This window comes from Chaetodon trifascialis, chromosome 8 (genome assembly GCF_039877785.1).
Source record: "Chaetodon trifascialis isolate fChaTrf1 chromosome 8, fChaTrf1.hap1, whole genome shotgun sequence".
Lineage (NCBI taxonomy): Eukaryota > Metazoa > Chordata > Actinopteri > Chaetodontiformes > Chaetodontidae > Chaetodon > Chaetodon trifascialis.
In genome coordinates, this window is record NC_092063.1 from 18558974 (window position 1) to 18581937 (window position 22964).

The window sequence follows — 22964 nt, forward strand, 5'->3', positions numbered from 1 at the left end:
TATCTATTGCTCTATGACATATTTTAGGATTATATGAAATGACTCATTTTGGAGGCAGAAGACTAGATTTTAGGATTATATCCATCATGGTCAGATGATATTACCTCCTGCCTCTTTTTGTTCCGTGGGCAGACCAAACAGCATCACAGTTTGGTCTTCAGTCTTACATGTTGTTTTTCCCTTTTTGTCAGACATGATGCAACAATGTGCAAAAATGTTGATGCTTCCCACAATATTTCCAGTGATCTATAGATTGGAAATGTACTGCATCAGTGAAGTCATGCGAGTAGAAACAAAACAACTCCTTGCATTTGGACTTCCATATAAATCAGAAGAAACAGAAGAGACACACAACACGGTCTGTTTGATAAAAGTGGTTATTTTAATTTCCTGTTCGCTCTTTCATGTTTGTACAGTCCACTCTCTTCAATCAAAAACTTCTGCTCATTGTTATAGTCAAACATTTGCTTTTGGTTGTGTTGCCGGTTTTGTGCTGGAAACCACTTGCAGTTCCAGTGAGAAACAGTGAGAAGTGATTGTTTACATTAGTGGTCCCAGTTCACTGTAACAACAGGATTTAATCTACTGGATTAGATCAGCAGCACACAACACTGAGAGGAGAAAGAAACACACATTTAAACACCAAAAACCTACAAATACTTTACTTTATACACACACACACACACACACACACACACACACACACACACACACACACACACACACACACACACACACACACACACACACACACACACACACACACACACACAAAGTTGCTCAGCTATTTTGATGGGAACAACCACACACTAACACCAGAAACCAACAGACACCAAAGTAACATTACCTACAGTACAAAAATCAAAAAATATCTCAAAATATACAATTATTATGTACAGCTCAAGTATACACTCTTACTATAGATACTCAGTGTGATTTTATCAGAATGTACATCAATATGTACAGATTAAATTGTCTTAAATACTATAAATATAACTATGGGTTTGGTCACATACAGACTATTTGCACAGTTAAATAAATACACTATTTCTCTACTTTTGTTGAGTTAACCTCAGTAATTTAACTGGATTAATCTCTAGAAGTTCCTTTGTAGTACATAACGCAACACAGCCAACACACGGAGAAGACAAAGAGACCCTGGAGTTGAGTCTTTTTCAGCAATAAATATCAAATATCAATACTATGTGCCAATACCTTATTATTGAGTAAATCCGAACCAATATGAGCAGATATTTTTTCCACTGTGCAGAGAACTACAAGTGTTTGGAAGTATTTTTAAATGGCTGTGCCTGGCGTAAAGATGAGGGAACTCCTTGGCAAAATGTGGCAAACTGTGCATCATGTACTGAGTTTCAACGCGAGGTTGCTGTTTCCAAAAAACTCATGTGTTTTGATTGTGCGCAGGATCCTCCTCGTCAGTCCAGGTATGTCATTGGTGACATTTCTCCCGATTTTTTTTGTGCAGATCAGTCTGCAGTCACAGCACAGGTGCAGAACAAATGGATGGTGCACTTTAGCTTCATGTGAAGATGGCAGTGCATTTCAATGTGCAGCCTTATCCTCCAGCAACTCCTCAGAGTATGCAGGAAACAGAGCATAACTAACATAATCTACAAATCATCGTCCTGTTCACCCACACAGACACACTGACTCATTGACTGGTGAGACTGATTGCTCACTAAGACATGAAATTCCTTTGTGCTCACTTTCCTGTGCTTTCCTAAATGTGCTTGAACTCTAAGCCAAAGCTGCAAGTGAGTGCACTCACCTGTGGTTGTGTGCCAGCTGTGTCGCAATTGGCCAAAAACATCTGGCTTCTTGTGTGCATATGTGTTTTTGCATGCTAAATCAGAGCGATTTTTGTGATAATCTGGTGTTAAATGATGTGAAAAGTGTGTGTTGTTAATTTCTAACATCTTAACACATTCAAAGTGGATAGCCACCACTTTTCCTGTGATTTAGGGGTAACCAGTGTGGAAAGATCCCTTCATTTTTCTATTATTTTGTTTTCACAGTGGTTCACAGCACTGTAGTACTGCTCTTCACTCCCTGTAATGCAGACTTTCTCTACTTAAACCATCTTATTAGATTACAAAATATCTAAAAATAACAAATCTATGACAGACGGGGTGGGTGGATGAGGGGAGGGGGGTGAATGATTTAAAGGTAGGTAGGTTTATGGTCGAACTGTAGGGAATGGTACTAGTCATCATCATTCAGTATATACAAAAGTATATACACAGCTGATGCAGGCACTGCCAAGTACTGCAGCCTGAAACCTGAGCAGATGCAAGACACACATTATGTAAAACAGGGGGGATCTAGCTGTGCCAGCCAATGGCATGGAAGCATCAATCAACATTGGCCGAATCAACATATTAACGTACTTTTAACGTCATAATATGGCACATTATAACTTGCTATAATGCTCAAATTTAATGTGTAAAGACATCTAACACACAAGAAGCTAGACGCCTTTCATGGACATTCAACCCTCTATCTCTCTTTCTATATATATGGAAATATATAAATATTGCTAACCAATACATACTCTGTGTTTAACGTGTAAACTCCACAAAACCTTTGTTGAATCTGCACTTTAAAAACAACTCCAGGGTCTCTACCTAATTAAAGTGCTCAAGTGAATGAGACGAGACACCTGTCCAAACTCTACACAAATGCACAACATGATCAGGAAAACAAAACGACCAAAGCATAAGGCAAACAGACAACAGAGATGCTGTTCAGGCACCAAACAATGTGACTGACTGTGCTTCGCACTACATCTGTTCAATCTCAAGTATTGTTGCTGTCTCAGGGAGGGGCCAGACTCACGGAGAGCGTCACTGGCTCCTCTGCTGGCCAGCAGAGACACCCAGTGGTCAATTGGGTGTATTATCAGTTGCTGCAAACATGTATATCACAGTACGTTTTCCACATTATACCCCTAAACACACATTGTCATACAAGAGTACACATTAGAAAATAAAAAAGTCTTTAGTTTTCACACCTCACATAAAGACATCAAAGTGTATATTGTAGTGCTTATGAAATGATGTCCATAGTGGTCACGATTTGAGGAATGTATAATTAAACCCGAACATCCTCAGAGGGACGCAGTATGATAAATCCACATGGCATTGAACCTCTTCTCAGTGCACTGTAACGACACGAGAGACATATTCTTGTCGGACAGTAAAATATCTCATCTCCGTATTGCTGAACAAACAGCCGTGCAGGTGGAGCAGACAAAGCAAGGTGTCCGCTCTCCTCTTCCTCCTCCACATCAGAAGAGGATCTGTATCTATGGTGCGTTGCCACGGCTTCCCCTGGGTAACGCAGCTATTTTTAAAGAGCCAGGGTCACCGTGAACTCTCATTCAGCGGCAGACAGCACACTGGCGCACGTGCACTGGCACATGCACACCTGCACGTGCACGCGCGTCTCCAATTCCTGCTCAGCTCTGCCTCGCTAACACCCAGCCAGACGGGCTCACAGAAAGGCTCTCTGCTTATGTGTGCTCGTGCACTGCCACCTCTGCCCATCTAAGGCATTGATTAAAATGGAAACGCTTAATTCAAATGATTGATTAAAATGGAAAAGCTTCTTCTAGGCCAGCTGCTACTGGAACAGCACAGAGATGACGTGTGCAGCGCTGCTGGCAACAACTTCAGAGCCTTGTTTGTCAAGGAGAAAGGTTGTTTAAAAGGAAAGTGCTGCTCTGTGTTAAGGCTTGAAGATGCTCTAACAACAGCGGCGCCTGTGCTTCGGTGTTTTCGCGGAGAAGACATGAAGGCGAAAAGCTTTCCCTCGTTTTGCACTACTGTGTTGTATATACACGATTTACGGTGACATCTCAGACTATTGCACAACACATATGTACAGTATTCTACATCAGTGGGGAAAGCAGGGATAGAAGGAGATCCACAGTTTTATGAGGAACCTACTTTGACTGGTTATTATTGCTGATGCATGATAGGCACAATAAAGTTAGATGTGCTTTTAACACTGTTTACACTATCAGAATGACCTATACTGTTATGGACGTATTTGTAATCAATTTGATTTCGGTGACAAATGCTCTTATTCGCTGATGCAGATCAGGACAAAGTGTCTTTTTTTTCCGGAGTCTCCTTCCATCCTCTCCCCACAAATAACAATCCTCTACAACTGAACCAGAATAAGATGATGATCTCCTAGATCTAGCAACATCCAACCGTCTAAAAAATAACCCTCTCCACACTGGTGAACACATGCGATTACACACGCGTTTTAGCGCTGCACACACCTTAACCTCGGCCAGAGCTTATCACAAAACAAATCCTGCATCTGAGCCCTCAGCGGGCCTTTGTAAGCCTCATTCCTCCCTCTGTTCCTCACTTTGTCCCTCTCTCTCTCTGCCCCTGTAAAATGTTGACAGATGGAAAAAGGTCATCATATCTGGTGGGACTCACACTCCCATGATCCAGCTGGGATTGACAGGAAGTTAGCAGCACAGATCCTACGGCAAGTGAGAAGGGAACAACCACAGGCAAGGAATGATGGAGCAGAAAAGGGGGATAGAGGGATTCAGCTCTGGGGGTTAGGGTGTGATGAACGCTGCAACAACCGGCAGTGGGTTTTCTCTCCCTCATGACGTTCCTCCCTTTCTTCGTCTGTCTTCAAGCAGGGCCGGGGTTTAATGGATGGGAGGATCTATGAGCTCAGTGGATCATAGCTCAGACTCGGGCGAGCCGATGTTCTGGTAGCCCGTCTTGGTGCTGGTGCCATAGTTGGTGTTGGTCATCTCCTGGGTGCCGCCGGGGCCCAGGTAAGCACGGTGGGCGGGCATTGGGGAAGGAGCCTCGCTGGGGTTCTTGCTGAGGATGAAGCGCTGCTCGTCCTGCTCTTCAAGGTTGGACATATCCTTCATCATGCCTTTACGGTAGGAGACGGACAGCTTGTTGGAGCCGTCTGAGATCAGGTTGAAGTGGCGGGCGATGTAGACCATGGGTAAAGGCAGCATGGCCACCACGATGAGGGCGTAGGCCATGCCTAAAGCCCAGGGAGGGTAGCTATGGAAACGCTCTGCACCCTGTCAAAGAGAGAGTGCAGAGGGGAGAGGATGAAGACAATGACGAGGAGATTTAAAAGGAGGGGAAAGAGGAAAAGGGCACTTATGGAATAATCTTGCAGATCTGGTTTTGGTTCCACTCTTTGTTTATCTCTTTTGCCACTGTCTTTGTTTCCTTCTGTAAACACACAAACAAGAGAAACCAAACACTAACCTCTGCCTCCACCCAGGCGTTGTACCCTGCAGGACTGATGGCCATCTCCATGACTGTGGCAATGATGAGCAACAGCAGGACAGCTGGAGACACGTACCTCCACATGTAGTAATAGAAGGAGTATGGCCTGAACCCAAGCATGTCCTCCAGGTCCTGCATGAATCTGTGAGCAAGTGAAAGAAAGACAGAGAGGGAAGGGGTTGCATTTACAGTAAAAGTCCCGTTTGGCCATGCCAATGAGCAAACATGCTCAACACCAGAGTCCTGGAACTGGAAAACCTTGAAGGGACTGCAGTCATCATTACAGTTATTAATCACAGCTGTGCTTTTCATTATAGGACAAGTCAAAATATCTGCTGTGAGAGGCTCTATTGCTTGTTGTTTTCTGTCATGGCTGTGTCCAAAATGCCCTCCCCGTTCACTCAATACCAATATTACTCCTTATATACAGACAGTGTATAGAGATTTCTAAGACTTGTGAGTCATTATCACTTTATATCATCACAGTGTGCCTCGAGGTGACAGGTGACTGTAGTTTTCACATCTCTAAACATGCCTAGTATTGCATTGTGGGATTGTAAGCAGAAAGTGGTGTTAAGCCGTGGATGCCACTTTTGCTTTGTGACCGTAAACATTGTGGAAGTTTGAACACAGACTAAGTGTCTACAGCCAAGCTAGCAGCTCTGTGAGGCTTTACTTGCTTTGAGCTAAATGCTCGTATCAGAACACTAACATGCACACAACGACAAAGTTAATATTTAGCAGGAAATGTTTACTCTGTTCATAATCTCACTTTGGAGTGCTAGCTGCTCTGTATTGCTGAGTGGTGCTAACATTTGCTAATTAGCACTAAACACAAAGTATAGCTGATGGGAATTAGTTTTGCAGCTGTTTGGTACAAAGTATTGTGCAAATTGAAATTGCAACCTAATAAAGAAAAGTGACTGAATCATTAAAGTTATTACGAATGATCCTGCGGGGAACATAAATGTCTGTATCTGATTTTCCAATCCATCCAACTGTTTAGACATTTTGCTTAAAACCACAACTGTTAATCTCAAGGTGGCACTAGAGGGGACCCGTGAGATCATCAAAAGTAATTACCATTAAAATCTCCTGGCTATCCATCCAATATAGAGTTCTTTCAGTCTGGACAAAAGCGGTTATTAAACTGATTTTCCTTTTGGATGAAGGCCAGTTTTGAAACAGATCACATGCACATGCAGCTCTTTTCTCAAACTGATCAAACACTGCAAATGTCTCCTGGAAACAAACACACTGCCTGAAAATTAATCATTTCCACATATGACTTCAGTCTAAATTACCTCTTAGTGCCGTAGATCCAGGCCACAGATATGTTCTCCAGGATCACCACCACAGTGAGAGGCAAGCCGGCTGAGTAGTCGTCAAACATGGTGACAAAGTAGTTCCCTGAGCGCTGCACAAACAGCAGGCCTAACAGGAAGGCTATGATACAGCACACCACTGAGGAGGAGAAGAAGAAGCAAACAGCGTGAATCAAAAGCAATTTCATCAAATAAAAGAGATTGAAGTTTGATTAAAAGAACTGTATTAAGACTGTTTGCTCACCGCACAGGATCTCTTTGCGGATCTTGAAAGCATCCAGTATGGGTGTGGTGATGCCGGTCATGGTGCCGATCATGCTGCCCAGACCCAAGTTGATGAGCATGAAGAAGAACATGACAGACCAGAAGGGACTGGCAGGGAAATGCGTCATGGCCTCCGTGAAGGCGATGAACGCCAGGCCAGTGCCCTGAACTGCCTGGAGGACGGAGAGTTAGAGGGTTAAAGGAAAATACTGACACTATCTGATAAGTAAACAACTGAATTCCATTTCTAGGTTCACAAGCTTTGTTTAATTTCAAGATGTGATCGAAACAGATGCAAAGTGGAGCTGAAGACCCAAAACTGAGATTATTATCTAATGAGGAAAGGTGGCAAGGTCACTTTTCAGTTCAAGATATTAGTTTGGAAACATCCACTGATGACTGACTGAGCCTGGAGAGGTCAGCAGTATCACTGTGATTTGAAAAAGAAAAATAGGGACTGCGTCAGTGTCAGGGTATAGACTGATCCCATCATCTGCAAAGTAGCTTTTTTTTTTTACACACTGATGTCACTCTGTGCTCAAAGTACAACTGGGGCTGCAACTATCGAATATTTTCATTATCGATTTGTCTCTTTGTTTTCTCCATGAATCCATTAAAAGTTTATTCCACAAAAATTTGAATAAACAGTCAAACGTGGTCGATACAACTTCCCAGAGTCCAAAGTGATTGTTGCTTGTTTTATGTGATCAGCAGTTCAACACCAAGCAATTTCTCATATTTGATAAACAGGAACTGTTTTGGGGAATTTTTGCTAGAAAAATGACTGAAGTGGTGAATTGATTCTCAAATTGATTGACTGATTAACTGAATATTTGTTGCAGCTCCAGAAGAAAAACTAATTTAGTATCATAGTATTTTAACCTCCCATTCTGTTATTTTTTGATTGAACAGCACAACAACTTGTTGTGCATCCCCACTTAAACCTAAACACTTTGACAACTAAACATCCATCCATCCATCCATTATCTATACCGCCTATCCCTTTCGGGGTTGCGGGGGGCTGGAGCCAATCCCAGCTACAATGGGCGAGAGGCAGGGTACACCCTGAACCGGTCGCCAGCCGATTGCAGGGCCACATGCAAAGACAGACAAACATTCACGCTCACACTCACACCTACGGACAATTTTAGAGTCATCAATTAACCTAATGAGCATGTTTTTGGTCTGTGGGAGGAAGCCGGAGTACCCGGAGAGAACCCACGCATGCATGGGAAGAACATGCAAACTTCACACAGAAAGGCCCCGCCTGACCCGGGGATCGAACCGGCAACCTTCTTGCTGTGAGGCACGCGCACTACCTGCTGCGCCACCGTGCAGCCACAACTAAACATACTTCTGCTTATTCAGAAATATCCAACGATCACATTCTCATTTCAGCTTGTGTACTCTCCCCCTCTGACCTTGTTGAGTTCGTCCTCCAGCACGCAGGCGTCCAGGCCCAGCTGGCCGAAGCTGTCCTCCTTCACCGTCTTAATGACGCCGTACATCTCTGCATAGTCCTCGGCGGACAGGTGGGAGAAGTTGATGTGAGGAGGGATGAGCTCTTTGCTCAGCACACCAGTGTTCAGGAAGCCCAGGATCTTCTCTGCATTTCTGCATGCATGTGGAGAAGTGGGCTGTTAGTACGTGAAGGTTATAGCAAAGAGAGACTGGTCAGGCAGCGTTTGGAACAGCGCGACACACTCACTCGACAACACACTTCTCGTTCATGACGTTCGCCTTGAAGCCCAGGACGGCAAACACAACTAAAGTGGCCAGGATGGAGGTTACAAAGTTGATGAGGGAGACCAGCGTTGCGTCAAAGTGGCAGTTGTTGTCACGCTTGTTGTAGCTGGAGAAAGCAATGACGCCTCCAAAGCCCAGACCGAGGGCGAAGAAGACCTGCGTGGCTGCTTCTCTCCACACCTGCGGCTCCAGCATCTTTTCCAGCTGGAGAGAAGAAGGGGAAAAATGTCGGTCAGGTTTGTTGTCATTTATCCTCTTAAAAACCACTTGAAGACTGATGCTCTTCCCTCAAGTCACTTTATGACAATATTTATATACTACATCACAGTGATGACACACTGTTTTCCAAGACGGTCTGATAAAATAAATTGAAAAATCTCTTTTTCATTAGTTTGTATATCATTCCCTCGACACTGGGATTGTGAACAGAATTGAAAATAAAGTTCTGTGGGTTTGAACACTAGTTGGCTACGCACCATGTGTTTATAATAACAGACCCACATGTGAGTTTGTGGGAACTGAAATTGGGAAAAAGAAATAGTCAGTAAACTTCTACAAACAATTTATCTTATCTGGTCTGCTCCTTTGACATCTGATGTCAGCAGACCACAAAATAAATCACTCTGCATGATCACAGAGTAATTTTTTTCACAGCATGCAACGATGCTGATTTTTCTACGTAATTATACATATTCACCACTAGAGGGAGACATCAACCAACGCCTCACACAGTATGGCTATTAATAGCATTTTTGTTTGAGTGAATCTGACTGGCCTTGGTGGTAAAGCTGTTAAAACCATCAACCACTCATGGCTGAACAGCTTGCACAGACAAAGTGTCACTTCTGTTACACATCTGTTAGAACAGCCATGAATGAGTGATCAGTCACAGGGCAGCAACTAAACTACATATGGTATTATCTTTATTGTGCTGAGGTTACTCCATTTTGGGGTCAAAATCGCCAGTTTTTCTCTCACCTTTGGGGTGAACATGTGAGCAATGCCGTCAACCGCTCCCTTCAGCAGCAAACCGCGCACCAGGAAACAGAAGAGCACCACGTATGGGAAGAGAGAGCTGAAGTACATCACCTATGAGAGAGAGGGAGATAGTGTCAAGTACATTACAGTGCAGTGTTGCCATGGACACGCTCTTCTGAGGCCTCACACATGGAGGAGGACCAAACTGCAACTATGCACACACACACACACACACACACACACACACACACACACACACACACACACACACACACACACACACACGCGTGCACACACAAACACACACGATGAATCAATTCCAAAACTGCTTTGTGCTCGCTTGAAACTGAATCTGTGAAATCTTACCAAATGTGGAGAGGACTCCTTGAGGTTTGGAGAGATGAGTCAAAAATCCTTCCTCCAGCATTTCGGGGAATCATTGCAGTACTGACTATGATAATTGGATTACTAAGTTTAGTGTTTAAAAAACCGTGTCAAACCTTGGCGATCTGTGTATTTTCCTATTGAAAATGTGGGCTGGATGTTGCACTGTGGTATGTGACTCACTCTCTGGATCGAGATTACAGGATGTTGTTGCAGTTGTTGCCAAACGGAGAATTTCCCATCTGCATCCTGAACTGGTCTTTGCTTGGTTCAGTTTAAGCTTATTAATGTTGCATGTGTCTCTCTTCCATAATATAGATGAGATCCAAAAATAGGTTCAGGCTGATGACAGGCTTTAGCATCTTACCTTTGACTGGAAAGCATTAGCAAAGTGAATACAACACTTAGGATGAATCATTGATTAAAAATAGACTTTTAAAGATTTTCTTACAATCACTTATTGCTTGAATCTTGATACAGTGGTGGTGTACAGTGGTCTGTGGTGTGGTAATCTCTATAGATGCAGGATGTGCCCCTGCTGTGAAGCCATGCAGACCCCGTACCTTCCCAGAGGACTGGATGCCCTTGATGACAGCCAGGCAGACCATGATCCAAGCCACCAGCAGGGACAGTGTCATCTTCCAGTTCAGACCGCCCGTGTCATCGATGGAGCTGGTGATGTTCAGAGTCTGGCGGTACCAGAAGTAAGTGGTGGCTGAGCTCTTCTCGCACTCCGGCACCACGACTGCAAAAGCAACGAAGAAACGGAAGGAGATGGAATAGATAGCTCTCCAACAGCGGACTCAGTGATGGACATCCAATTCGGCTCCAAGTTTTACAGGAAGCCTGAAATATTTCTTTTATTTCTTAAATGTATTTGCAAAGAGCCAGAAGCCAAACACAATGTGACTCAAATTACAAAAACATGAGCAGCACAATGTACTTGTAAGTATTATGGGTAAGGTACACATTATGCAGAAATGTTCCTTTTAAAGTCTTGTAATCACTGTATTATGCTGCTGCATTCATGCGCAAGCAGTATTTTATGCTCTAACAATGACTCATATTTTTAAACCTATCATACATTGCAAAAACCTCCATCCTAACAAGCAACCTTTACTCATTATTGAGCCTTATTTTCTTAAAAGAAGCGCAACAATCTGCCAAAGCAGAACGTTTCTGTTTACATTCAGTGCTGAGTACATTTCCTCCCTTTGCAAAACTGATTTCTGGAACATTTGTTGACAGTCATTTTTGATAGTTTGCAGTTTTCTTCTTCACTGCCTTTGCTGCTGCAATGCTATGTTTAGCATAGCCGCCATGTGTCATTCAGTGTAATAGTGTGAAACCATTGACAGGAATGTGTATGGAGCGTGTGCATGAGCAGCAAAATTACTTTTTAATCTGCAAAGTAACAAGTACTGGTGACCCTCAGATAATGTAAGCGGAGTAGAAAGTATAGTACAGTAGTACAAAGAAAGGGAAAAAATACTCATGTAAAGTACAAGTATTTCAGAATTGCACAGTTCCACCTCTGCACATAGCTTAACTAAATCCTACTGGACGCTGAACAGCATCCCAGCTGCATTCGTAATCATAAGCAGAGTCGACATGCTGTCCTTGAATGATAATGAAGGCTGATGCCCTTTACTCTGCCAGAACCTGCATGTGCCTCCACCACAGGCTACCAGCTGACACTGTCAGCCGGGTCATACCATCTGACAGGCCTCGCCAACAGAGCTGCTCTGTAGGATGGAGAGCGGAGCCATCTCGGTTATATAGACAGCACAAGCACTTTTCTGTTAGCCCACTGAGACCCTGCTGCTTGACTGCCGAGCCACACTGAGGCAAGCTGCTTCGATGCAAAGACACGTTCTGCAGCTTTAAGCACCGCCCTGCGTAGCACTGGACAGCCTGTGTGTGTGTGTGTGTGTGTGTGTGTGTGTGTGTGTGTGTGTGTGTGTGTGTGTGTGTGTCTGCATCTGCTGAGATTCTTTGCTGAATATGGAATTTTCTTTCAGGACTCTGCAGTGCTCATTTTTCCTTGATGCGGTGTCGAGGGCTGTACAATAAAAAGCTGTTTTGTGCGGGCGCTTGTCTCTTGTTGTCTCTATCGCATTTTCACGTGTGTTGTGCAGTGAATTGTGCTGTGCACTCACTGGCTTGGGTTCCATTCCTCTGGATGGGGCATTCAGCCCAAGGCAGTGGATACTGGAAAGACTGGAAGAAATAGAAGATGCTCCAGCCGATAATCACATTATAATAGAGGCCCACAAAACCGCAAACCTGAGGGGAAATGAGAGAAAACAGCAAGACTTACCACTGCTAAAAACAATCACTGTCCCACCACAGACATACAAACACTGACAGCACAGGGGCCAAACAGCATGCAGTTTGTCGAGGTGAACGCCTCCTCTTGAGCCAGGGCACAGACACTGAGCATACAGCTTCTGTATGAATTATTGAGCTGTTTGCTCTCAGCGGCAAAGGCTGGGGTTCTCTATGAGGAGGTATTTATAGCTGCTGAATCTCCCTCTGCCATATCCGGCCTGCCACACGCCTCACTGCCCAAGGCCAGGCACTCCCTTCTTCTGCACCCGATTGGTGAAATCACCATCAGAAGGACTGACAAACAGAAAGAGTGATGCAGCAGATCACTGACTGACAGACTCAACTGCCGACTTGATTATATTGTAGGCCGATGACGCTGACGCAATGGGGACGTGATGGGTGACTGATGATGGGGACAGATTATGACAGTGATCGGCAGTGGTCGTTGCATGCTGCCAGCTGTAAAACAGCATGAGGACGTAATATGAGCAGGCAGAGGGACTCAAGTGACTGAGCTCTACAGCACGTTTACTGTCTCTGCACATGACATATCTGACTGTTGAGAAGTCAAAGTGGGAAAATTATCATCTTAGATACAAAACCAGTTCAATAACAGTTGGACTTGGTGCTTCAGGATCTTGGTCACAAACACACACTGCATTTCTTCAATGCCTACTGTGATCATTAAGTAAACATATTATGACACGATGTTACTGTGTATTGTATTTTACAAAAGGGATCATAAATTGTCACCAGTAGGATTATTAATGGTAAATCAACCATTCATTCGTTAATGCCTAACTGGTCAGTAATAAGCCAATAAAACTAATGAAAAAACCTTTTTTGGTTGTCAGTTTGTGAGGCCACAAAGGCCTCTTGCTGTGTATCTTTTGTAATTGTAGCTTCGTTGATTGTTTTGCAGCTTCAATGGCTCGCTGTCATGGGTTTTTCCACTAATACGAAGACCTCAACTATTAGCAAGTCATTAATAAATCAGCCTTCCTGCAGAAGGTAGGCACTCATACAGTTTAATGAGACAGGCTCCTTTATGGAGAGGTGACATATGGACCACCACTCTGGTCCTGATTGAAATATCTTAACAACTGCAGCAAGGATTTCCATGTAATTTTATCCAGATATTCATGTTCTCCACCAGAAGAATCCCTGAAGACTTTGGTGATCCCCTGACTCTTCCTATAGCTCCACCATGAGGCTAATATTTGTGGTTTTAAATGAAATGTCTCAACAACTAGAGACTGGATTGCCATGAACTTTGGTACAGACAGTCATGTTCCCCTGAAGCTTGGATGAGCATGAAACTCTCCTGGTAAATAATAAGACATTTTTAAATCACATTTAATATCAGCTAACAGTTAATACACAGTTGTTAATATTAAAACAACAACAACTGCATTAGAAAATATTTGGTTCTTTGATAAGAAGTCAAGTATGAGCTTGTGCACATGAAGATTTTTTGGGAGAACTTATCTGTGATCTGCAACAACAAAGCACGTTGAACTGTGTACTGCTCTGATTCTAACTGGTTTATTCTTCCTGGTAATGGCAGCTGGCACTCATGGGTATTGTAGTATTTAGGGCCATCACAAATAAAACACAATTCCTCAGAAACAAAGTTGAAATAAATGGAACGGTTGGTCCTACTGTAAATCTATAATATCGTCACATCATCCAGGAGAGCCGTGTGTTTCCATATTAAGCATTGTTGAAATAAAAAAACTGAAACGGGAATACAGACTGATGAACCACTGTTTCTGAAAAGGTGGCCCCTCCCTTCCCATCCCTATTATACCGCGCTGTGAAGTGCGACCATGATGACTTCAGTGGTTAATGAGGTCATGTTGGCACTTACCATCAGACTGGAGACCCCGATGCCCCCCAGCTGTGGGTAGACGTAGTTCCACACCCCGATGCTGCCACGCCTGATCCTCTGACCCACCGCCAGCTCCAGGAAGAACAAGGGGATGCCGATGAGGAGGAGCAGAATAAAGTAGGGCACCAGGTATGCACCTGAAACAGAAAGTGACAGATGAGCGAGGCATTACTATAGAGTGTTCAGCTACTTCTGATATGCATGCATAGTAAAGGACAAAGGCTCATTTTAAAACAAAGGTGACGTTGTTACATTCATTGTTAAAGCTCCTATTTTTGGAGTCTATTCTTATTATCCTCTGCCACTCTGTTTTCACTCTATCCACTCCCTTCTCTTCCTCTTTTCCCTCGCACACGTTCTCTCTCTTTGGTCCTCTTTTCCTCGTCACCGTCAGCTTCCATTGACCACTTTGTCAGACAGGACCATCTTTTTGCAGAGGGACAACGCAGAGAGAGCAGCAGGCACGCAAAGACAACAAGTCACGTTCAGTCCTGCTTACGTCAAGACATGATGGGGCACCATGGTGACAAAGCCATCCACAGCCACAGGGGATGGGGCGGGCTAAGACTGATGGACAGCTGGGGGGAGTGGCCTGTTTCCAGACTGGACACAAGCAACTGTGACGTGTGGCTCAATCAAAAACACTGATCACGTCACGAGCGGCTATTAGAGCTAGCAGCAGACAAAGGACACAAAGACAGGGACACAGAGTCATGTTACACAGTGGTATTATTAACTGTTAGAAGTTCTGCGTTGCTGCCTACTTTCATTATCTTTGATGTCTATTCTGAGCAGACAGACGAGAGGAAAACAAAACATGTGAGGTACGCTGTCCAGGTAACTGCCTTCTTCTGTTGTTTTTCCCTACATGTACTGCACTTCAGCCACGCTGGAATCCATATATGAAATACCCCACCTGAGGTTTTTGACCGACAAGCAACAGGATGGTGAAATTGACTGGTCCATTCATCAATAACTTTGAGAACAGCATGTCGCTCAGCACATCAGAGGATGGTCATTTTAATGACACCTCGACCCTTCGTCTGAATTAAAAATGAACAGATTAACGCAAGAGATCCAGAACGTTTGAGATTAAGCTGAGACTCAAGGCTATAGATCTTCATGATTAGCACATTGAGGTCTATGATACTTTGCTGTGTGTCGGCGATGAGCAGGAGATCAAGGAGACAAATACCATTATATATGGTGAGTATTTTTTGATGAGAGAAACACATTATTTAAAGGAAGCTGTCGAAAGGGTTTCAGTTGTTGCCACCATAAATGCCTCTTTACTGTTGATCTGATATACAAAATGTAGGTACTTTAACTGCATGCATCCCAGGTTAATGGATCAACATTAACACATTTGTGACCTGCAAAAAGTGCCTACTTGTCCTTGTCTGCCACTGCTTCACTGAGGCAGATCGTCAGTCAGCCTGTCAACATGTTTCTTATTCCATATTTTTGATTTTGTTGCGGACTACATAACATTAATTTATTTTGTGATTGATGATTGTTTATATTCTTTTAAAATGAACTGACAATAATATGAAACTCTGCTTGATGAGAAACAGTGATAAAGAGTCAGATGCCATGGACAAAGATGGACTGGAAACACTTTGTCCTCATCTCTAAGACAAGCCCAGACAAGACAATGCAGCACAGCATACTGAGTCAAAATTCAGCGGGGGATACGCAAACGATGCACACACACATACACACAGATTAAAATTATCCAGCTTTGTTATATCATGCATTTCAAACAGCCTCCTTACGCACACCTCCCACGGGGTAGAGCCGACAATGTCTGAAAGGCCAGGAAACCAGTGTTTACTCTTCCACTTCCTCCATCTTAGTCACCAACACCCTCTCATCTCACCACAATACCAGCAAATCATAATAGCAAAGAGATAAGGCTGAGAAACCTGCAAGGAAAGCAAATAACGAGAAATTCTCACAGCATTAGACCAGACTCCTCAATCTCCCCTCATCATCCCCTCTGAGGAGAAATTATCTCATCCTGTAGCCGCTGACGGCACAAGTTCATAGAGACTGAGAAATGTTGAAGAGACTGCCCCTCTGACTCGCATGATTAGTTGGCTAATTTACTGACAGGGCGCAATTTATCAAGGAGGAGGAGGCTGCAGCCCCATCAGCAGGCACGCTGAGCAGGACTTTAATGTGAGAACAGTTAGAAAGGTGCGGCACAGGCCGTATGCACTGGATACTGGTATACTGTATACTAAAACGTTTGCACAATTACATGGAAAATAATCTGTACAGCAAATATGAAGCTACCACAAGCAGCCAGTTAGCTGAGCTTAGCACAAAGTCTAGAAACTGGGGAAAAGCTAGCCTGGCTCTGTCCAAAGGTCAGAGAATTAATTTACCAGCTCCACCAAAGCTCCTCAATTAACAGATTATATCTTGTTTGTTTACAAAGTACAAAAAAGCCAAGCGTAAAAATGAAAAGCTGTGGTCAGGCTAGCTGTTTCCAGTCTTTTGTGCTAAGCTAAGCTAAGCTAACAGACTGGCTGCAGCTTCACATTTACAGTACAGACAAGAGTGGTATCAATCTTCTCATCTGACTCTCATCAAGTGAATAAATGCATTTCCAAAGATGTCAAACTATCCCTTTAATCAAAATATAGGACGATGGAGGCTGAGAACAGATGCACAGTTTCTATCAGTCAAATTCTGGCCTGGCAAACGCCACCAACGATGAACTCAAGTATTTACAGGATAGAGTAATGTGAAAGCAATGAAAGAGATCTTCTTTATCACATCCTGGATTATTTTAGAAAGGCTGTTTTCCAGGGCGTAACCATTTTCTTGTTACTATACTGACTCCTATCTTAAAATCAGATGGTTCACTGTTCAGAGTTATGTGTGTGAGTCAAAGACAACAACTGACAGACAATACATGACAGTACTTACTGACTTTATCTGGTGGAGGAGCTAAGAGCTAAATTAGTTGAAGTATTTCTTTCTGTAATGTGATGCAAATGAAGGTTTTATGAGATAGGGAAGTACATCATTCAATTTTGTACCAATCACAGGGTCCAGTGGACATTCTCAATCAAATCACGTCTCAGCAATTAGCTGCCAGGCACAAAACAATATCCTGGACAAGAGCGCCGACAGGAAAATGCAAAAGCCGTGCTCAAACAAAAGGGTAAAATAAAAACTGTTATCTGCGATTATGTTAACTACTTCCATCTGGCAGCTTACTTTATTGAGGATTTTACAGAACTAATAAAAAGATTTGCATTAACATCATTGACTCAGCACAGCATTTCTTGCTGTTCACAATTACTCAGGACCCTGAGGGGACACATGTTCACCATGAGTGGCCCAATTAGGGACGACTTTCAAACCTGGGAAGGGTTACTACGCTTTGCCCACTGGGCTGCAGAAAACTCCAGGTTTCTATGATTCAGACAGTGAACTGTTGAAATGCACCAAAATCACACACTCATCCATCCACCTACCTCCACCGTTCTTCTGGCACAGGTAGGGGAACCTCCAGACGTTACCCAAGCCGACAGAGAAGCCCACCTGGGCCAGGATGTACTGCAGCTTGTTGTTCCAGGCCGGTCGGCCGTCCTCTGCGTCTGGGTCAGGGGAGGGTAGCAGGGCCCTCACTGGAGCAGTGGAGCCAGGACTCAGACCCATACTCATCTGGCTGCTCTTATAGTCCATGGGGTGCTCGAGGGACAGCAGGTCAGCCACCGACTCAGTGACCGGCTCATTGCTGTGCTCCCGCTGCGTCACCTTGGTGTTCTTTGGCATGGCTGCGAGAGCAGGAGCTCCTTTAGGTGGAGGGTGGTGGAGGTGAGGGGGGGAGCCTGAGGTAACTGACAGGAGGGAGATCAGGAAGAAGCAGAAAGTTGTGCTTTTTTCTTAAATCTGTGAAGAAAAGAGACAGACAGGAAAAGTAGGAATAACTAAAGAGCTTTTTTACTGCCTAAGCCATGAATGTTATTAGAACAGCACTTCATGTGTAGAGACCCAAGATGGAAACGACCAGCACTGAAAACTTTAAACTAAGTGAATGACAGAAAGTAGAAGAGTAAAAGGTCAGTTGCTGTTCCAGTTGTCCACTTTAAATGCATCATCAAACAAACTGTTTGTGATGAAACTTGAACTGGTTGTAATGAGTCATGCAGCTTTGATTATTTTTGTCTTTCATAGTAACACTACCAAAGATTCTCTGGTTTCAGATTCTCAAATGGGAACATTTGTTGATTTTTTTTTACTCTTCTGTGATATTAGCAAAACCATTTTTGGGGTTTGAAGTGGTGGCTGGACATTGATTAATTCATTGAGAAAATAATCAGATTTTCAAGTGATTATGAAAATAATCATTAGTTGCAGCCCTTCACAACATCACAGGGAAATGGCTTAGGAGCCAGACGGTCAGTTTAACTGGTTTGGTTCAGAATCACGTGCACTGCTTTTCCTGATTGCTAGTTAGTACACAGAGTACTTTAAAAGGGTAGTAAAACTGCAGCACTTGAGGGCCATAAGTGAGGTATTTCACTAATCTACTTCATTATGGTGAATCAGGTCCTAAGATTGAATTACAATTCATTTCACAGCAGAGCCCATTATGCTACAACTGAGTCATGTGAACAGCATGAACAGCAGCGGATCTGTCTGTGTTGCTGCTGGTCTCAGGGGAATGCAGTGCAATAAAACTAAAGACTCCAAGCACAGATTTCATCAGTTATTAGCGTCTGTATTTGTTTCTCATCATGCAGCTTCACCGTCTTGACTGCAGGTTGTTTTAAGAATTTCAGAGGGTATTTCAGGGCTCCTGAATGAATTGTCTTTTCTCCTGGAGAGAAAACATGTCTGGAAACTTAGTCTCTGCAAGTTCTCTGGCATGTGTTCCCCTTACAGAAGCCCTTTGCAAAAATCCACTAGTAATCCTACAATCCTGTGTGTAGTGCCTCCCTCAAAAGAAACTGGTGTAGATAACAACACAGTACGAGAGCTGCTGTGCCACAAATCACAGAAGGTCTGATTCTCCTGCATAAATGAGGATTTTACAGTTACGGTTTCAGCGGAGGCCACCCAGATTCTGACACCTCTTGTCTTGCGTTCAGTTTAGTTAGCAGATAACAGGCTAAACAACAGCAATTTGGTTGCATCTTAAGTGGCCTCAAGCATTTTCAGATGTGTAGTCTTTGGGTCCAATCTGCGCTAACTGAAGTAACATCACTTAAGGTAAATTATCAGATTTTACTCCAAAGGGAGCCTCAAAGGCTTTACACAACTTTTTTCACACATGCAGTAGTACTCCCTAAAACCTGTAAACAAGCTGTGATGTGTAAAAGTGATTGAGTTTCCATTTAAATATACTGGCTGAGTGAAACAGCACCTCTGCTCTTTAATGATGTCAGTGAAATTGGTCTTTATTTCAAGCCAGGCAGCCCACATCCTCTATAAAACACTGTGGGAACTCCTGTAAAGATGGAGGCTTAAGCCATTTAAACTGAAATGGAAATTTGTAGCCTCAAGTTAGAAACACTCAAAATGACAAGGCCCTTGACCCTCAAAGGCTGGTGTTTGAAAATGACATGAAAACACTGTGACACAGTTAGCATTCACTGTACATTAACTAACTAAAGGTCATCTTAATGATGAATGATGCAGACAACCTCGAAAAAATCAGCAACAGGAGCAGAAAACAGCAGAAAGCGGACTTTGAAGACAGATTTTGGGGTTTGCTGTGTGGGATGGACGAGATCTGACTTTTCACTCTGGCAGTTCAAGGGCAGAGAATGGAAGCCGGAGGTGTTTGATCTGCAGACAAGGCCTCTAATCTGAAAACAGATGCAGCCGAGTGCAATCAGAGGCGGCCTTTTATTCACAGTGACTTCTCAAGAACGGTTGCCAGCCGGCTGGACTCTAAGCCCATCCAGAGGCCACGCCAGCAGCACGCACATCGCATTCCTCAACAGTGGCGATAAGCCCCTGCAGTCACGACACGCAGCAGCTCCGAGGCTGAGAGCTCCACGCAGATCCCAGAACAGCGGTGACCTTTCCCACAGCAGTCTACAACTCCACAATACTGAGTCATCATCGAGCACTCTCCGGATGAGGTGTGAAGCAATGACGAGCATGTTTGCAAACAAAAAATTATATTGTGGCCAAGCTGCAGAGTTTTTAGCATTTCGAGACGTGCAGAGTGGAGATCTGAGGGAGTGCTCACACAGTGTTTTGCTCTACTTTTCTTATGAATGGAAAGGCTGGTATAGTTAGCAACAAACTGTCCCAGTTACTACTTATAGGTTAGGGTGACGACGGCCCGTTCAACAAAAATGGACGACGGGATTCTCGCTCTGCCTTTCTAACGGTGTGCAGTGAAAGTTGTCCATGTTGGTGCAGAAATTCACCAGCAACTTTCAGAGTCTCACAGTCTGCGCTGACACAGATGGCACATTAGCGACAGCAGGACTTCACACACAGCACAAGACACTCTTTAGATTATGACTCAGTCTCCATGTGAGGGAAACATGGCGAGTGGTGAGAGGTGTGTTTTGTTTTTTTAAGGATACTCTGAAAAAGTGTACTGAAGAGAATGAAATGCATGAATTTAGGGATGTTGAGGAACATAATGCAAAGGGAAAGGTGCTGCGGGGAGAGAGAAGTATGGATTTACTTTTCAAAGACACGGGAGTGGTGCCAACAGACCCCCAGATGTGAGTCTGCTGTGGCTTCCTGACAACATATATTCCATAGACACTTTGGTGTTGATGATGTAACGGCACAGGTTCTCTGTTTCTCCCACAAAGATACCCTCTCACTTTTATCTAGTCTGGTTGCTAAGCAATGGCTCTTCCTGCAAAATTGAAATCCCATCCCTGCAGCATCAGTGGTCGCCTATCTCTCCTCTCTCCATCTCAGAAGGACAGGCATGATATCCCCTGAGGGTCGGCTGCAAATAACATGGAGCTGCTGTGGCGGGACTGGGGGGGGGGGGGGGCAATAGATTGTGGCAAAACTAGGGGTGACGATCTGATGTGGGATCTGCTGCAGTGTCAATCAGACAGCCATCACGAACAGACTCATTCACAGAAAATGGTGTCAGTGTGAAATAGAAGGTTTGGAGAGACGCTACTTGATCCTGGACATTATGGTGAATCTGACAGGTACAACACAGCACCTGCACGGCCATGTTGAGGTATCCTCCGGACACGCTACACACAGGCCCACGCACCCCAGCTTGAAGGCTGTGCGTGGTTATAACCTCTGATGCCTTGTCAAGGTCAAATGAATCTCCTAATAACAACAGTGCGGGGATGCAAACAGCACCAGGTGATCAGCGGTCCCCGAATTTATCATGTTGGAGCCAAATGCGGACACACATGGCGCGGCGTCGTCAAAAACGGGGGATTAATGAGCGTCGCTCGCCGTCAATGATGCGGCGAAATCAGCATTTGTCAGGTGATGGAGTGAAAGCTGACATTCATCCCCACCAAATCGTTTCAGGAGGGTTTTTTGAGAGGCGGGCGGGGGGTCTATCGCTGGCTATTCGAGCGATTCACGACAAACTATGAATTCGTCGCAGAAACAAACATATCTAAACAAAAACGGATCAAATTGCGAAAACAGTTAGAAGAGCGTCGTTCTTACCTTATGGAGAGTGGAGAACGGGGTGAAACGTCCGAGTCTGCGTGAATCCAATGGTGATGTTCGGTGTCTTCATTCAGGCTCGGTCTCCGTGTGCAGCATCTCTGCGCGCAAAGAGATGCGAAATCACACAGCTTCCAGTCACACAGGGCGCATGGTGCGTAAAGTCTGACGCAGGAGCTCAACGCCTGCCACAAGTTCGGTTACTGTAATGACATTAACGTGTGCTGGTGACGGCGCACTGCTTCTGTTTCCCTCACTCCGGCGCTTTAACGATGTTCTGCAGCTCTGCTACAGAGGCGCTCGCACCTCTGCTCTCCACGTGATGATGGCTGAGTTGAGGGATAAATCGACTCCCCGAGGATGGAGAAATTACTATGGAAAGTCACGACGAAGTCTGACGCAGGTTTGACTCACCCGCTCGTGCACACGTCAGCAGTTGATTAAAATAAATAAATAAATAACATCCGCAATGTTCACAGGACGGTAGTAAGAGCGTCACACAGGTCAGATACATCAGACGAACTATATGCTGCTCGTGCATATGGTGGCCCAAATCCTTTCTTCTGTAACAATAATAAAATGTATTATTATTATTATTATTATTATTATCTGCAGGATTCGTATAAGAAATGAACATATCTATCAGTTCATCAAATATTGTGTTTCATTGATGTAAAGGAGATAAACAGTTTAGGAAGTGTTTGATGTTAGTACCTAATAGACATGTCAGACTTTGAGCCCATGGTGATGCAAAATAAAACAGGTGTGAAAAGGCAGAGCTTCCTAATGGACGTTTCTCAAGAGTAGATAATTTGTGGCACAGTCATTTTTCTCCCTGACACCAGCAATTTATTCTGCCCTTGGCTCTGCCTGCCACGGCTCCACACTCCATATATCTTCTCCTCGCTCAGTGGGTGGCTTTTTATTTTCACAAAATAGGCAACAGGGAAGTTTTCATGGCCTTGTTTTTGCTATTTTGGACTGAATTGTTTGCCCAGATGATAACAAATGTGGATCATTTTTCAGACAGCTCAAGCTCTCATCAGCTGAGAGGGAAAATGAGGCTGTCAGAAGGTGTGAGTCAAACAAGCA

The 22964-nt window shown here is 44.0% G+C and overlaps 1 protein-coding gene across 2 annotated transcripts; it reads right to left on the reverse strand.

The window, feature by feature from the left end:
• Window positions 1-362: 362 nt before the first annotated feature.
• slc6a17 (solute carrier family 6 member 17) lies at window positions 363-22243 on the reverse strand. 2 transcript variants are annotated; one of them, XM_070967950.1, is made up of 12 exons: window positions 21873-22243; window positions 17720-18137; window positions 14208-14365; window positions 12166-12292; window positions 10570-10751; window positions 9623-9733; window positions 8607-8848; window positions 8320-8512; window positions 6879-7071; window positions 6614-6773; window positions 5289-5451; window positions 363-5095 (listed from the first exon to the last, which is right to left on the reverse strand). In XM_070967950.1, exons 2-12 carry the CDS (start codon window positions 18018-18020, stop codon window positions 4733-4735), a joined length of 2193 nt encoding a protein of 730 aa, XP_070824051.1. In that variant the 5' UTR covers window positions 18021-18137; window positions 21873-22243; the 3' UTR covers window positions 363-4732. The 2 variants fall into 2 exon arrangements, with proteins under 2 accessions (XP_070824051.1, XP_070824052.1); XM_070967951.1 differs by lacking the exon at window positions 21873-22243 and having other exon boundaries at window positions 17720-18140.
• Window positions 22244-22964: the final 721 nt, after the last annotated feature.

Bases quoted from the DNA above. Each gene is read 5' to 3' on its own strand.
- slc6a17 (XM_070967950.1), bottom strand. From the start codon at position 18,020: ATGCCAAAGAACACCAAGGTGACGCAGCGGGAGCACAGCAATGAGCCG. The intron at 8,513-8,606 runs GTGAGTGTGTCG...ACATGCATGCAG, and splicing joins AACGAGAAGTGTGTTGTCGA to AAATGCAGAGAAGATCCTGG. The intron at 5,452-6,613 runs GTAATTTAGACT...ACTTGCTCACAG, and splicing joins TGGATCTACGGCACTAAGAG to ATTCATGCAGGACCTGGAGG.